This window comes from Octopus bimaculoides, chromosome 13 (genome assembly GCF_001194135.2).
Source record: "Octopus bimaculoides isolate UCB-OBI-ISO-001 chromosome 13, ASM119413v2, whole genome shotgun sequence".
Lineage (NCBI taxonomy): Eukaryota > Metazoa > Mollusca > Cephalopoda > Octopoda > Octopodidae > Octopus > Octopus bimaculoides.
The window spans coordinates 18,706,938-18,720,238 of NC_068993.1; the positions used below are offsets into that span (position 1 = coordinate 18,706,938).

At 36.3% G+C, this 13,301-nt stretch overlaps 1 protein-coding gene across 2 annotated transcripts in view; it reads right to left on the reverse strand.

Annotated features, from left to right (window-relative positions):
* Positions 1-12,462, reverse strand: part of LOC106880373 (dopamine receptor 3) — a 20,979-nt gene extending 8,517 nt beyond the window's left edge. Inside the window, exons 1-2 of one of the 2 annotated variants that reach the window (XM_014930272.2) lie at positions 10,966-12,462; positions 5,452-5,805 (exon numbers count right to left, since the gene is read on the reverse strand). In XM_014930272.2, coding sequence (XP_014785758.1) covers positions 5,452-5,796 — 345 coding nt within the window. In that variant the 5' untranslated portion in view covers positions 5,797-5,805; positions 10,966-12,462. Of the gene's footprint in view, positions 1-5,451; positions 5,806-7,096; positions 7,358-10,965 lie in introns of those variants that run through there. The other variant, XM_014930263.2, reaches the window with a different exon arrangement.
* Between the last annotated feature and the right edge of the window lie 839 nt (positions 12,463-13,301).

The window sequence follows — 13,301 nt, forward strand, 5'->3', positions numbered from 1 at the left end:
CTTGGTTTTTGCATAATCGTATGAATTCGCGTGTGTAGAATACAAATTAGCAAAAAAAATTCTGAAAATTCCATAAAATAAAATGTTATGAGGGGTTACATGGCGTGCGTAAAGCAGAATTCCGCCAATATTTTATTTGTTTACAGTTGAAAACGTGCTGTCACGTGCAAAACGACAGCTTCCAAATCCTGCTTTCTGACTGGGTAAAAACGATCAAACTTTTAACTGTAACTTTTTTTTTTTTAATTCTGTGAAAAGCTAAACATCCTCCGAGATTGAGCGTGGAAAATTACACCAATACGCCGAATTTTAAAATTTTCCCTAAACTTTAAAATTTCCACTGGTGCAGCCAAACAGAAAAGATCCGTGCAACACTTTCTGGGTACCCAGATATTAGAATATGTCATAGTAGTAGTAGTAGCAGCACTGAATAAAAATACAACTCGTGTTTTTGTTGTAAACATTAAATATTCTTCCCTGATGTAAGACTAATTCCCATGGGTTTATTTTTGTTCTTCATTTAATCAGATGATAGCATTTATTTGTAAATTATTGTATTCTTTCTTATGGTTATAGAGCTCAATCTTACATCACTTGTTTTATTCTTGTTGCGACAAGCATATAAATATTGTTTCAGCTGAAAATAACACTCATCATTGTAAGTTTTCCGTTATGCAGACAGGGATTAGACAGAGCTTATTTTGCCATAAGACTGTCGAATTACTTGATCAATTACTCATTCTAACTTTCCTGCATGACAAAAAGAATTGCTCTTTATCGACCATAGTGAAAAGAATGGTAAATTTGTACTATATTAGTAAATTGTATATATTAAGTGAAAAATTTTGTTGTTGTTAACTCTGCCTGCTACTCTACTTGAATTTTAGTCTACTCCAGCCAATTGGTGGTCATTTGACTCTAGAATTTCTATTGTCGAATATAGTTTGTACCCACATCTATAGGTATATATACATGTATGTGTAGATGACTCAGTTGTGGTGTTTAAATATAAAACTAAATAACCATGCAGGCGCAGGCGTGGTAAGAAGGTTGCTTCCCAATTACATGATTCTGGGTTCAGTCCTACTACGTGGCACCTTCTACTATAGCTTCGGGCTGGCCAAAGTTTTACGAGCGGATCTGATAGACGGAAACTGAACGAAGTTCGTTGTATATCGATGTGTGTGTGTCTTAGAGTCTGTGTTTGTCCCCCACCACCGCTTAACAACCGCTATAGGTGTGTTTACGTCCCCGTAACCTAGCGGTCCGGCAAAGAGAACGATAGAATAAGCACCAGGTTGCAGAAAGAAAGAAAAAACAAAGAGCACTGGAGCCGATTCATTCGGCTAAAAATTCTTCAAGGCGGTGCCCCTGCATAGCCGTAGTCTAATGACTTAAAGAAGTGAAATACTAGTTTAGATCTACTCATCTTTGGGCTCAGCATGCTTCCACTGTACCACTCTACTCAGCGAGTTTTTAAGTAAATGTATAATGGAGGTAAGACTATTGAAAAGGTTGCAAGACTCAACGAAAATTTTTGGGAAATAAAAATAAGGAATAAGTGGAAATTTTACCGGTGAGTGTGTTAAATTATAAAGCACAAAAAGAAAATGACTCTCCCCAGACACAACAGAATATGCTTCAACACACGAACTCACATAAAGAATCTTGCAAACCAAATCCAAAAACGAAATATAATGGATTATTTCTCTATTGTCTGTTTTCGGTCTCATTACTTCTATTACATCATCAATCTTATGTTATTTATTTATTTCTATGCTTTGGACTCTTTCAAATGAACGAAGCATAGCAACAACACAATGCATGCAACATTGCTATGTTAATTTACTTGCTGAAAGGCGACATTTCACTCTGCCAATACTCCGAGAGTCATTTGACAAAATCACATACCTAGATCTATGCGTTGTAAAAGTCTTTTGGGCGTCTACTCATTTGTCATTTTCAGATCAACCAGGAGCCAATCAATTGTATAAATGTCTCCCCAGTGCAGCACAGCAAACAAGCTTGCTAGTCTTGTTACAATATGGCCTGTCACATGTCACTTTCTTGACTGTAGATGTGTTCAAAATAATTTACATTGACTAATCATTTCAAATTTTGAAAATAGTAAGGTTTAGCAGTCTTAAAACATATCACATTACGAAATATATTTCACAGAAGTTCCCCAAACTAGAAACTTTTAATTAGCTATTATCCTGGACTAAAAAAAAATTATCCATGGAGTATCAATCTAGCAATATCAATATATGTAATTACCATAAACGTCTACACATGAACCTCAAAATGTGTTTATCCTTACGAGATAGAAAAGCAACTCAACATAATGAAACCCTAAGATATAAAAGATTCATAAACAAGCATATCGGACATACATTTCCATCTTCAGCTGCCTAATGGGTATCATTTGTATTAGGTCAGGAAGAGAAAGCAATTCTCATGATCCTTCATAGTTTTTAGCGCGTCCTATATTGATGGGAAGAAGTGCGGAAAGTTATTCTAAATCCGGTGATCGGTCCAGATGCTAACAATAAAATGAACTCCGCTAAAAGTACAAGCGGACCAGCCGGTGATTGAGTAAGTCTACTCTCCAAGTTTACCACCGACATGGACTGGTATTTTGTTTATCAACACCGTGAATCTGAAAGGTGACTTCGACCTCAGTGAGATTTGAGTTTATAGAGCAGACAATAGGAACAAATAATACTAGGTGTTTTGCCCTACGCTTTTCGTTTCACAACTACATGGTTCAAGTTTCGTTCCCACTGCTCAGCACTTCAGGCAAGTATCCCATACATTGAAAACCTCAATATATCAGATCGGCTGATCAACTATAAAACAGTCAACAGGTGGGCCATGTTCCTATTACAACCGACTCCATTCTAAACGACAGTTAATTGGCAAAATGCTGTTATTACTGTTCATGTGCTATTGTTGTTTTGTAACATATGAGTAAAATTATAATTAAAAACGTTCCAACCGTGGACATTCCATATTTTACTCAAACTGGGCATCAGAGAGTACATTATACAATGTATTATTTTTCCATTCTTTAAGGCGTTGATATTATTTGAAGGACATTTGGATACCTCAGCTTCTTGTAGCAAGTCGATAGACCATCTAAAACCTCCTTCATTGGTTTAAAACGTTAACATTTGGATTTGAGAGAAATTTCGCAGCTATTTTTAGTAGGCCGAGCTATTACACAAGGTATTCCACGTGGTCTCAGATTCCAAAAGACTGGACGCAATTCCGTGGTAACACCAAGGCGTTTTAATTCAGTGTATAAGTTTGGGTTCCGTAAAAGCTATTAAATACTTTATCAAGAATCGTATTAAGGACACTGACACAGAATATTTGAAGACGATGGATGAAAACGATGGATTCGCAGAATCGTTAAAATATCCAATAAATATCTAACGATAGCTATTCCGACCCTTTGTGTCCTGTGCTCAGGTACTGTCGAAACCAAGTTTACCTAGGGGGTCCATAAATACAGTACTAGTCAAATATTGTTGTGGGGTGGGGCGGTAGATATTTTATCTCTTTCTCAGGGAGTTGCGGAGCGTCATTCACGATGCCCACTTTCTCCAAGAAATCGAGAAGATTTAACTGATAATAATTAGGTCTTAAGTATTTAGTATTGTGTCAAATAGATTAATGTTTAGTAAGAATGGGGAGGGAGAGGAAGACATTCATTAAGTTGATTTTAATACTGGTGGGTGGTATGCAAATTATTAATTTAGTTGAGTAGGAATCATATTTGTTGTTGTGGAGGACCAGGTCAACTCTAGTGAAATTGATCTATAAAATGCAGGTAGTCGACCGAAAACTAAATTCTATACAAAGATAGAGTTTAGATACACGGAAGCAAAGTCTAAGGACCACACATGTAATATATCGGAAGGGATGCAGTGACAGTCTGTACATGCTGTTCTCTCCTCACAGTCATCCGCAGATTCTATCAGAAAGCAATGCGAAGCTGGATAAAATAGACTCAAATAGAACGCCGTAGGTGACGTTCCACTACATTTCTCATTGGTGGTGTGCATATCAGCATAATATTTTGCGCTAATGTATCTACAGATGCATTTATTTTATTTTACTTTATTTTATTCTTGCTTGCTCGGATTAAGAGGGACAAACAGAATGGTGTGATTACAGTGAACGCACATGTAGCGACAGGGAGTCAGAGCATCCTTCCTCAGCAGTGGTAATGAAAAGAAAGGAAGAAATTAGTGTTTTTAACTATTTAGTGAGTGAGATGACTTTACAGCGGCAATCCGAACAAATTCACAAATTTTATTGGTTAAACACTAATATTGTAGTACCGCCAGAATAAATTGGAACTTGGTACTATCATTTGAAATTACTCGAGGTGATGCCAATGCAATTTGCTCAATAGCATTTTCGTATGGAATGAAGCTAGATCATGCACTTTCTTCAATGAAAGCTCATCGTTAATGGTATAAAGATCTCACAAACTGTTCACATTTATATCACAAATAACAAATCGGGATTCTCAAACAACTCCTAAATCAAATAATGTCAAGAAGTATTCTATCACACAATAATTCACAACTTCAAAAACATACTAGCAATTCTAACGATCCCAATAAGACCGATAATAGAGATAACAAGCAGACTGTAGATTCTGTCATATCACATGTTTAACTTAAGGTTGGCTATATGTTTAACTATGTATGTTGCTGTATGTTGCGTTAGTTCGCCTAGCCACTATGTATTTTCTGGTTGAACTTCTCCTTTGCAATGACTTGGGCAGGTGACTTCCATCAGAGTCTCGAAGCAATGTGAGTGAAAGTTGGTGGGTAGTAATGCTGCTTCGATTTAGGTGCACAATTTCTGTTCTTGGATGATAGACATAATCTGTCGTGGTGTTTAATCCTTTACCATGGTTCCTTGGAGACCTTTAACAGAGTTCACTCTGTTGCAAGAATTCATCCCATTCTTCTACCAGCATCAGAAATCACGAAAATTATCACGAGCGCAGCCATTAAAATGAATAAGCCATTAAAAATGAGCAAGCCATTAAAAATGAAACAAGAAAAGGTTGACTTGTTCACACGGCAATAGATATGTGTATGGTTAAGAAGCTCGCTTTGCAACGGCATGGTTTCAGGTTCAGTCCTTCTGCGTAGCACCTTGGACAATGTCTCCTACTATTGCTCTTGGCCTTCATTTGACGACAAGTGTTGGTTTCTTTACTTAACAGTTCGGCAAGAGATACCATAGAATAAGTATCAAGCTAAAAATAAGCACTAGGGTTCGATTTGTTCGACTAAACCCTTTAAGCGGTGCACCAGCATGGCCACAGTCCAGTGACTGAAACAAAAAAATATACACACATGCATACATGTGTGTGAGTGTGCGTGTGTATGTGTGTGTGTAAAATCATATAAAACAGTTACTTACCTGAAATGCAATATCAAACCCAACCAGTACAGTGTAATAAACTTTACAGAAAGCAACTCCAATATTCCATTGGAAATAATAGAGATGAGCAAACACCAAATGTCCGAATATACCCCAGAGAGAACTACTGATGCAGATGTTTAATAACAGTTTATCTAAAGGTCTAGTGTCTCCCTTTTTTATCTTTCGAAGAAGTACAACGACGAGGAGTAGGTTGGGCAACAGCACTGTAAGGCTAATAGTAATATATAATAAATAATAGTAGAGTTCTTGCTGGTATTTCGATGATTTGTAGGTTCGGTAGTAATTACGTAGTCCGTAGATGGTGTAGTCGTACAATTCCATGATTTAGTACTTTGGAAAGAGAAATAAATAAAATATAGTTAAGACAATAATACACAGGAGTAAAAAAACAACAACAAAGAAACGAACAGAAATAATAGTGATTTCAAATTTTGGCACAAAGAAACCAGTTTCAAGGAGAATGTAAGTCGATTTCATCGACCCCAGCACTCAACTGGCACTTATTTTATCGACCCCGAAAGGATGAAAGGCAAAGTCCACCTCGACGAAATCTGAACTCAGAACGTAAAGACAGACGAAATACAACGGAGCATTTTGCCCGGCGCGGTAACGATTCTGCCAGCTCGCCGCCTTAGAACACAAGTAATAATGGGTAACATATACATACAGGCATAACGTGCTGCAAGCTGTTGTCGTTTGGTTACTACAACCGCTATTACAGATTGTTGTGCTTTGATTTGATTAGATATTTCAAACCAACCAACTCAGCACCAGCAAATTGCGGAAAGCTATCACTTCTTACAAAATTGAGTGACATCTCTCGTAGGTTATGTATAAACCAGCGTTCAGTGTACAAACCATTATAGAGAATTCAGTCCCTAGGCCTTTATTCTAATTATTCAAACCCTTAGTGTTACCCTCCTCCTGGATTATTTCTCTTAGCTTTCTTTTATTATGAATCATTCAAATGAATATTGGCCAAATATATTTCTATTATTCCTTATACATTTCTGATTGCTAAGTTGACGAGGTCTTACAGACCGAAACTTGTGTACATAGTTATCTCCCGCTTATAACGAAGATCAAAGTGTCTTTTCCTGATAACTTACTTAAGAATTTATTAAAATTATCTCCCCTTCTCTTTGGAATTGCTAACACGAGTTCTCTATTTTCCGACTCGCCCAAGAAAGAAAAGTTTAAGAACTTCAGAATTTATTATGTAAAGTCATACCACACCTTTTCTATCCATCCATCCATCCATCCCATCCCATCCCATCCCATCCCATCCCATCCCATCCCATCCCATTCCATCCATCCATCCATCCATCCATCCATCCATCCATCCATCCATCCATCCATCTACCTACCTACCTACCTACCTACCTACCTACCTAACCAGAAATACGTGATCCTAGGTTAATTTCCACTGTGCGGTGCTTCAGTAACTTCTGCTTTAGCTACGAGTGGACAAATAATACCTTGTGTATGTCACTCACGTGATGGAAACTATACGGAAGCCCATCATATGTGGGCATATGTGTGCACATATTCGATAGGACATTCTCTCTCTCTCTCTCTCATACACACACGCGATTTTAACCAAGTGAGAGCAAAGAAATACCTGAATGAAGAATGACCTCAGGACAATGAACCTTTCAGGTGAGATGTGTGGCCCCTTGCTGTACCCAAGAAGACCTGTACTCCACAGTGGTATGTATTTCAACAATATAGACAAATACAGGTATATTAGACACCGTACGAAATTCTCGATTTACTACAATTAACTCCCCCACTAGAGAACGTAACACAGCTGCTAAATAGCAATTTAGAACAGAGTCATAAGAGAAAGTGAGACAATAACTATCGAAAATTCTCTGAAGTAGACGTGTCATTCAGCACAAGGAAAGGCTTATTGACTAGAGATAAAATGACAGTTGTGGTCACGCGTTTCTACTTTAATAAGCTCAGTTAGCATGATAATTATTCCACCTTATCTTTAGCAGCCTAGGCACCTAGATAATATACAAAAAAACAAGAACTTGCATATATCTAATATATTACGTTATATAAGATATATATAGGGTAATTATATATATCTTAATTTTGGTTTACATAGTTATTCCTAATACGATCCGCCAGTTACAAACGCATATATGCTAGTTGCTGTTGTGTACGTTAAAAAAGAAACCTTTACAACGACAATAAGTTCGTAACATACACGACTCATTGGTGCAAAGGATTCTGGGACACTGGTGTTTGGCTTATCAGTGCTGTAGCAGAAATATTAAGCAATCGCAACATTAAGAATCGAACCCAGATCACTATATCCGATGCAAAACCGCCCACAAAACTTAAGAATTCTATCGCAATTCGCTAAGTAAGATATAACCAAAATCACCAAAAAGTCTGACTATTGAAGACTACGTGTGGAACCGGATCTAACAACGATTTTATCTTTGGTGCATTTTTTCTAACCAAAACCATCACAATATATTCAGCGTATTTTAGCCGCGACAACCAGTCAGCTGACGGCAGACCGGACACAACACATATCGTCACCAGACAGTAGCAGAACTAGCAGCATGCCAGAGCGCGGTCACAACACAAAGACAATGGACAACGGCGGCTGCAACTCACCGTGACTTGCTACAATCAAGAAGCTTACGATCGCGACTATCAAACCTAGTCCAAGGACAATAAGCTTCAAATTGTCTTGCTGTTTGTCGTTGGCAGTAACGACAACTTTTATTTACGATAAAAATGTTTTTTTCTTTAAAAAATCTCAAAATAGTACTGATATCTGCTAATCGATAAAACAAAAAACATTTCAGATCTCGCTGTTCACTGCACAAATAACGATTTTATATCGGTCGGCAGATACAAGCACTGATTAGAAAAAAAGTTTGTTCACTGAAATTATAAACGCTCAAAGGTTCGAGTGCTTCTCGCTAATGGCACACAACATGTCGAAACACCCATATCTCAGAATCCCTTGTACCAATGTATTGAATGTGTTATGAACACATTTTCGCCGTAAAAGGGAAGAGTTGTTCTCCTGAGACGTACACAACAGCAACTAACATATTTACAGTCGAGTCTGCCAGAACGCATTGAAAATAAATATGCAAATCATCGTTTCATCTCTCGCTGTATGCAGTGCAATTAACATATGTAAATCTGTTACTGGTTCAAAGGTGGCAGAGATTATTCGTCACCCAGTTTAACACCACTATCCAACCCGAGGGTATCTTTAGTGATATCCACTATGTTGCAAGCATTTGGGTCAGGAAAGTGACCTAGGTATAACTTTCCCACGATGCCATTAAAAAATATAAAATTCCATATTGGACATATATAAGATGACGATGACTTGGCAAGCATTTGAGAATGCTGCTCATTTACTTTCGTTGTTTTGAGGTCTGAGTTCAAATCCTACTGAAATGAAGCGAGTCTACTGTATGTTTCCAACTTCTTTCCCGCAGTCCTTGTAAGCATTTTACTTCCTATTTCTTTATTGCCCACATGGGTCTAAACATAGAGGGGACAAGCAAGGACAGACAAATGGATTAAGTCGTTTACATCGACCCCAGTGCGTAAATGGTACTTAATTTATCGACCCCGAAAGGATGAAAGGCAAAGTCGACCTCGGCGGAATTTGAACTCAGAACGTAGTGGCAGACGAAATACCGCTAAGCATTTCGCCCGGCGTGCTAACGTTTCTGCCAGCTCGCCACCTTGGCACTTTACTTCTAGGACCTAAGATAGATTGCCTGCGTAAAATAATGATATCTTATCTTTTTATTACTGTTTTGTTAATCATAATGATTTCTTCTGCTTAAAATAATGCGCACGCACGCATACATCCTAGACTGTATCAAGAAAGTAATCACAGAATAACTAAACCTTCCGATCGGACAGGTATTGGGTTATGTAAGCTGTAGGAAAGATATGCAGATGTATGAATATACTTCAATGTAAAGAAATTCACCATTTCGCGAATTTTTCTGTGAGTGCTTGCATGCGTGTGGATATACGAGTGTTTAGCTGCAAACACCTTTCTTTCATAATCTCTAACGTAATTAACACACATATGTACATATATTGCTTGGTGTACCGATATATATGGCTGTAACGGAAAATAAAAGCTAAACTTGTTGAAGTCAAATATACATTAAATATTAAGGAATAGAATAACTGTTCCTGTACGAATTTCCGTATGGAAGTGATTTAAACAGCGAATTGTGCCAACAAGGAAGTAGAAATAACATTGTACCATCCCCATAAATAATTAGTTTAATTATCTCAACTCAATCATTTACTCTTCTAAAATGGTTAAAGGTTAAATCTAAGAATCACTGCCGGAAGTAACATAATCCATTACACATTTAAATGTTCACTCGACACCCAAACAATTTAATGCTATGACAACTTTACGTACATAAATAATATTTCAAAATAAGAACGTTGAATGAAACCAAATATGGAATATACAAATGCGATATGATCGTAAAATAAAACATCTTCGACTGCACCCAGAAATGGGTTATCTCTATCTTTTCCACCTTTACTATAATGGCTCATGTCACATTCGTCTTTCTTCCTCACATTATCACTTGTGGTATCAAACGCCAGCCAGGCCCCGCATTGATCAAACTACATCTCGTCTCTCTGTCGATGAACATCGTCACACTAGTACTTCTTCCCAGTTCGTATCTTTCTCACAAGTACAAACGTTCAGAAAGAACATGGAAGAAGAGTAATGACATCAATCTCATCGGCTTCGGTGAGTGGGAGCTGTGAAACCCATGGGCACCGACCCTTTATCCAGATACAGAAAATTAAGAAAGTGAAACAATCTCCTTACCTCACTACTACTACTACTACTACTACTACTACTACTACTACTACTACTACTACTACTACTGCTACTACTACTTGTAATAGTAGTATTAGTACCAGAGCTGGTGATGGGATGGTATTGTAATAACAATTACAATACGTGTGTGTGTGTGTGTGTGTGTGTGTATAGGCGCAGGCGAAGGCGGCGAGCTGGCAGAAACGTTAGCACGCCGGGCGAAATGCTTAGCACACACATATCTATCTATCTATCTATCTATCTATCTATCTATCTATCTATCTATCTATCTATCTATCTATCTATCTATCTATCTATATATATATATATATATATATATATACACACACACACATGATGCAACTTAAAATATCTTGAGTCAGTTATCAGTAGTTACACATGACAAAAAGGAGAAAAAAATAACATTTTGGAACAAGCTGTATTATAAAATTCACATCTCAAAACTCGCAAAAGATATATACATGCAGTAAAAATGAAATATGATATATGTGCGTATGTGTGTGGTCGTGTGCGAGAGGGTAGATACATGTGTCTGTATATGAGTGCATCCAGTTATATGTGTGTATATGACTGGTGAGTTTTAGTGGTTGAATGTATAACAAAATTTCTCTTACTTTATGGACAGTTTTCCGTTCCGATAAAGGTTGTATGATGCTGTCCTCCTAAAATAATATATTTTTATCCAATATCCGGGAAGTTCTTTATAAATCATTAGTATTGTCTTCGTCTGTTTGCAAAACAAAACAAAATCTGAGGCACTTCTTTTGGAATATATTCATTATAAATATAAACGGGGTACTGATTTATAAAAAAAAATGTATATTAATGTAAGTAGAATAAGTATATAATTATTCCATGGAGTTATTTTTATATTCAACTGACGCTTTTCTTTAACATTAAACTAGAATTTTGCAAACATTCCTTTGTAAGAAAGAATAGCATGTTTTCCTTTCCTTTTCATCACACTCGATTTTAAAAGTGTAGAATTACGGATTAAATTCTTTGCAATATTTGATAACATTTCTTTACGTTCTCAGTTCAAACTTCTCCCTGGTCAACGCTTATTTTTAATCTCCAGTAGTTGGACATAGTTAAGATGTCGTTATATAAAGAAGTCGAATTAATCCACTATATCTTATTGCCAAATGTTCTAGTCTGGTTCAAATGGTTGACATCTAAGTTAACTAAATCAATTATAAAGGCGTGTAGTGCCGATGACTGAGAGACTAAAATGCTAGAGTTATCATTTTAAATATAACATCAGGCTTGATAACGTAATTATGGGCATGTTCGAATCCTACCAAGCTAGACATTTTATAGCTTCCAATAAAATTGTGAGTATTGATGAAATAAGTAATCCGTATAATATTGAGGTTCCATCAATCAGTCCATTGCATTTCGGTCACAAAATACATCCATTGAACGACACTCGTTATTTCAAACAAAAACAGAATACCAAGATATATACATATAATCACATTTTTAAGCGTTTTCCTGTTGCCTTTATTTATTCATTGTAGAGATATCAATAATATTTCTGTTGTTTCAATACCATATTGCGCCCAGTTCAATTTCTGTCAGTTTGACGTCTCGTCGATCAACATTAAATATCGTTGAAATAACGTAACAATAATTTATCTTTTTCAGTCGAGTATCCACCGCTTTCTTTGAAATGAAAAAATCCTTATTCAATAGTCTTGCAAGTAGAAGTTACATACAATATTTCTAAACCCTCGATGCTTGATTATGGTTCTTGATGCTATCATAACAGAACGATCTTTTTCCCAGTTGTTGCATAAATATGAAAATATTGTGAAGCTTATGAAGTTTTCTTTCGTTAGATTTTTGTTTATATGTTCGTTAAGAATTTCCTCTTTGAGTTTTGGTTTCGAAGCCGTGACAAAATCAAAATAAAATAATTAATTTCTTTTTTTGCAAATATATAAACGTAATGTCAAAGTTCTATACTTTCCTTCTTGTTTTTACCCTCATATTTCATAATCCGCAATCACAGACTTTAAAACAAAACTGAAATTCATTCCTCAAACTGACGCAATACCAGTTAAGTCAACAAATACAAGCTATTCTATTTTTAATGTCTTTGTTATTGCTGTAGCTGTTGATATTGTTGCCGATTTTAGTAGTAGTAGTAGTAGTAGTAGTAGTAGTAGTAGTAGTAGTAGTAGTAGTAGTAGTAGTAGTCGTAGTAGTAGTAGCAGCAGAAGTAGTAGTAGTAGTAGTAGTAGTAGTAGTAGTAGTAGTAGTAGTAGTAGTAGTAGTAGTAGAGTTATTGGTATTCTCCAAAGGAATTCTTGATGAGGTGAGTCAAAGATTAGAAGAAAATAAAATAAAAAAAATAGAAGAAAGTTAATACTGTAAATATAGAATTAAATGCATGGAATGAGTATGTATATATATATTTTTTGTTATTTGTTATTGTTGTTGTTGTTGTTGTCGTTGGTATTGCTGTGTTTGCATCAGGTGTTAAAGAGCAAGGAAGCAGTCAATGTGGGCTAAAATTCTACCTTAGTATTATATGACGACATTCTCCAAGAAAAGAAACAAAACGAAACAATCAAAACAACAACGACGACGACGACGACAACAACAACAACAGTAAGAACATGTTTATAAGAAGGCACATAACATTAGCCTCGATGAAGAGGGACGGCAATAAGTAATCAATGTTTCTAGAAGCTATAATTAGATATCAGACCATGAGTATATCTTGTCCTCCCTGTGTGTTGTGTACACGCACACACGTGCGCGCACACACACACACACACACACACACACACACACACACACACACACACACACACACACACACTTACAAATATGTATATATATACATATATATACAAATATTTATGTATGTATTTATATATATATATATATATATATGTGTGTGTGTATATGTATATATCTGTGTATATGTATATGTGTATAT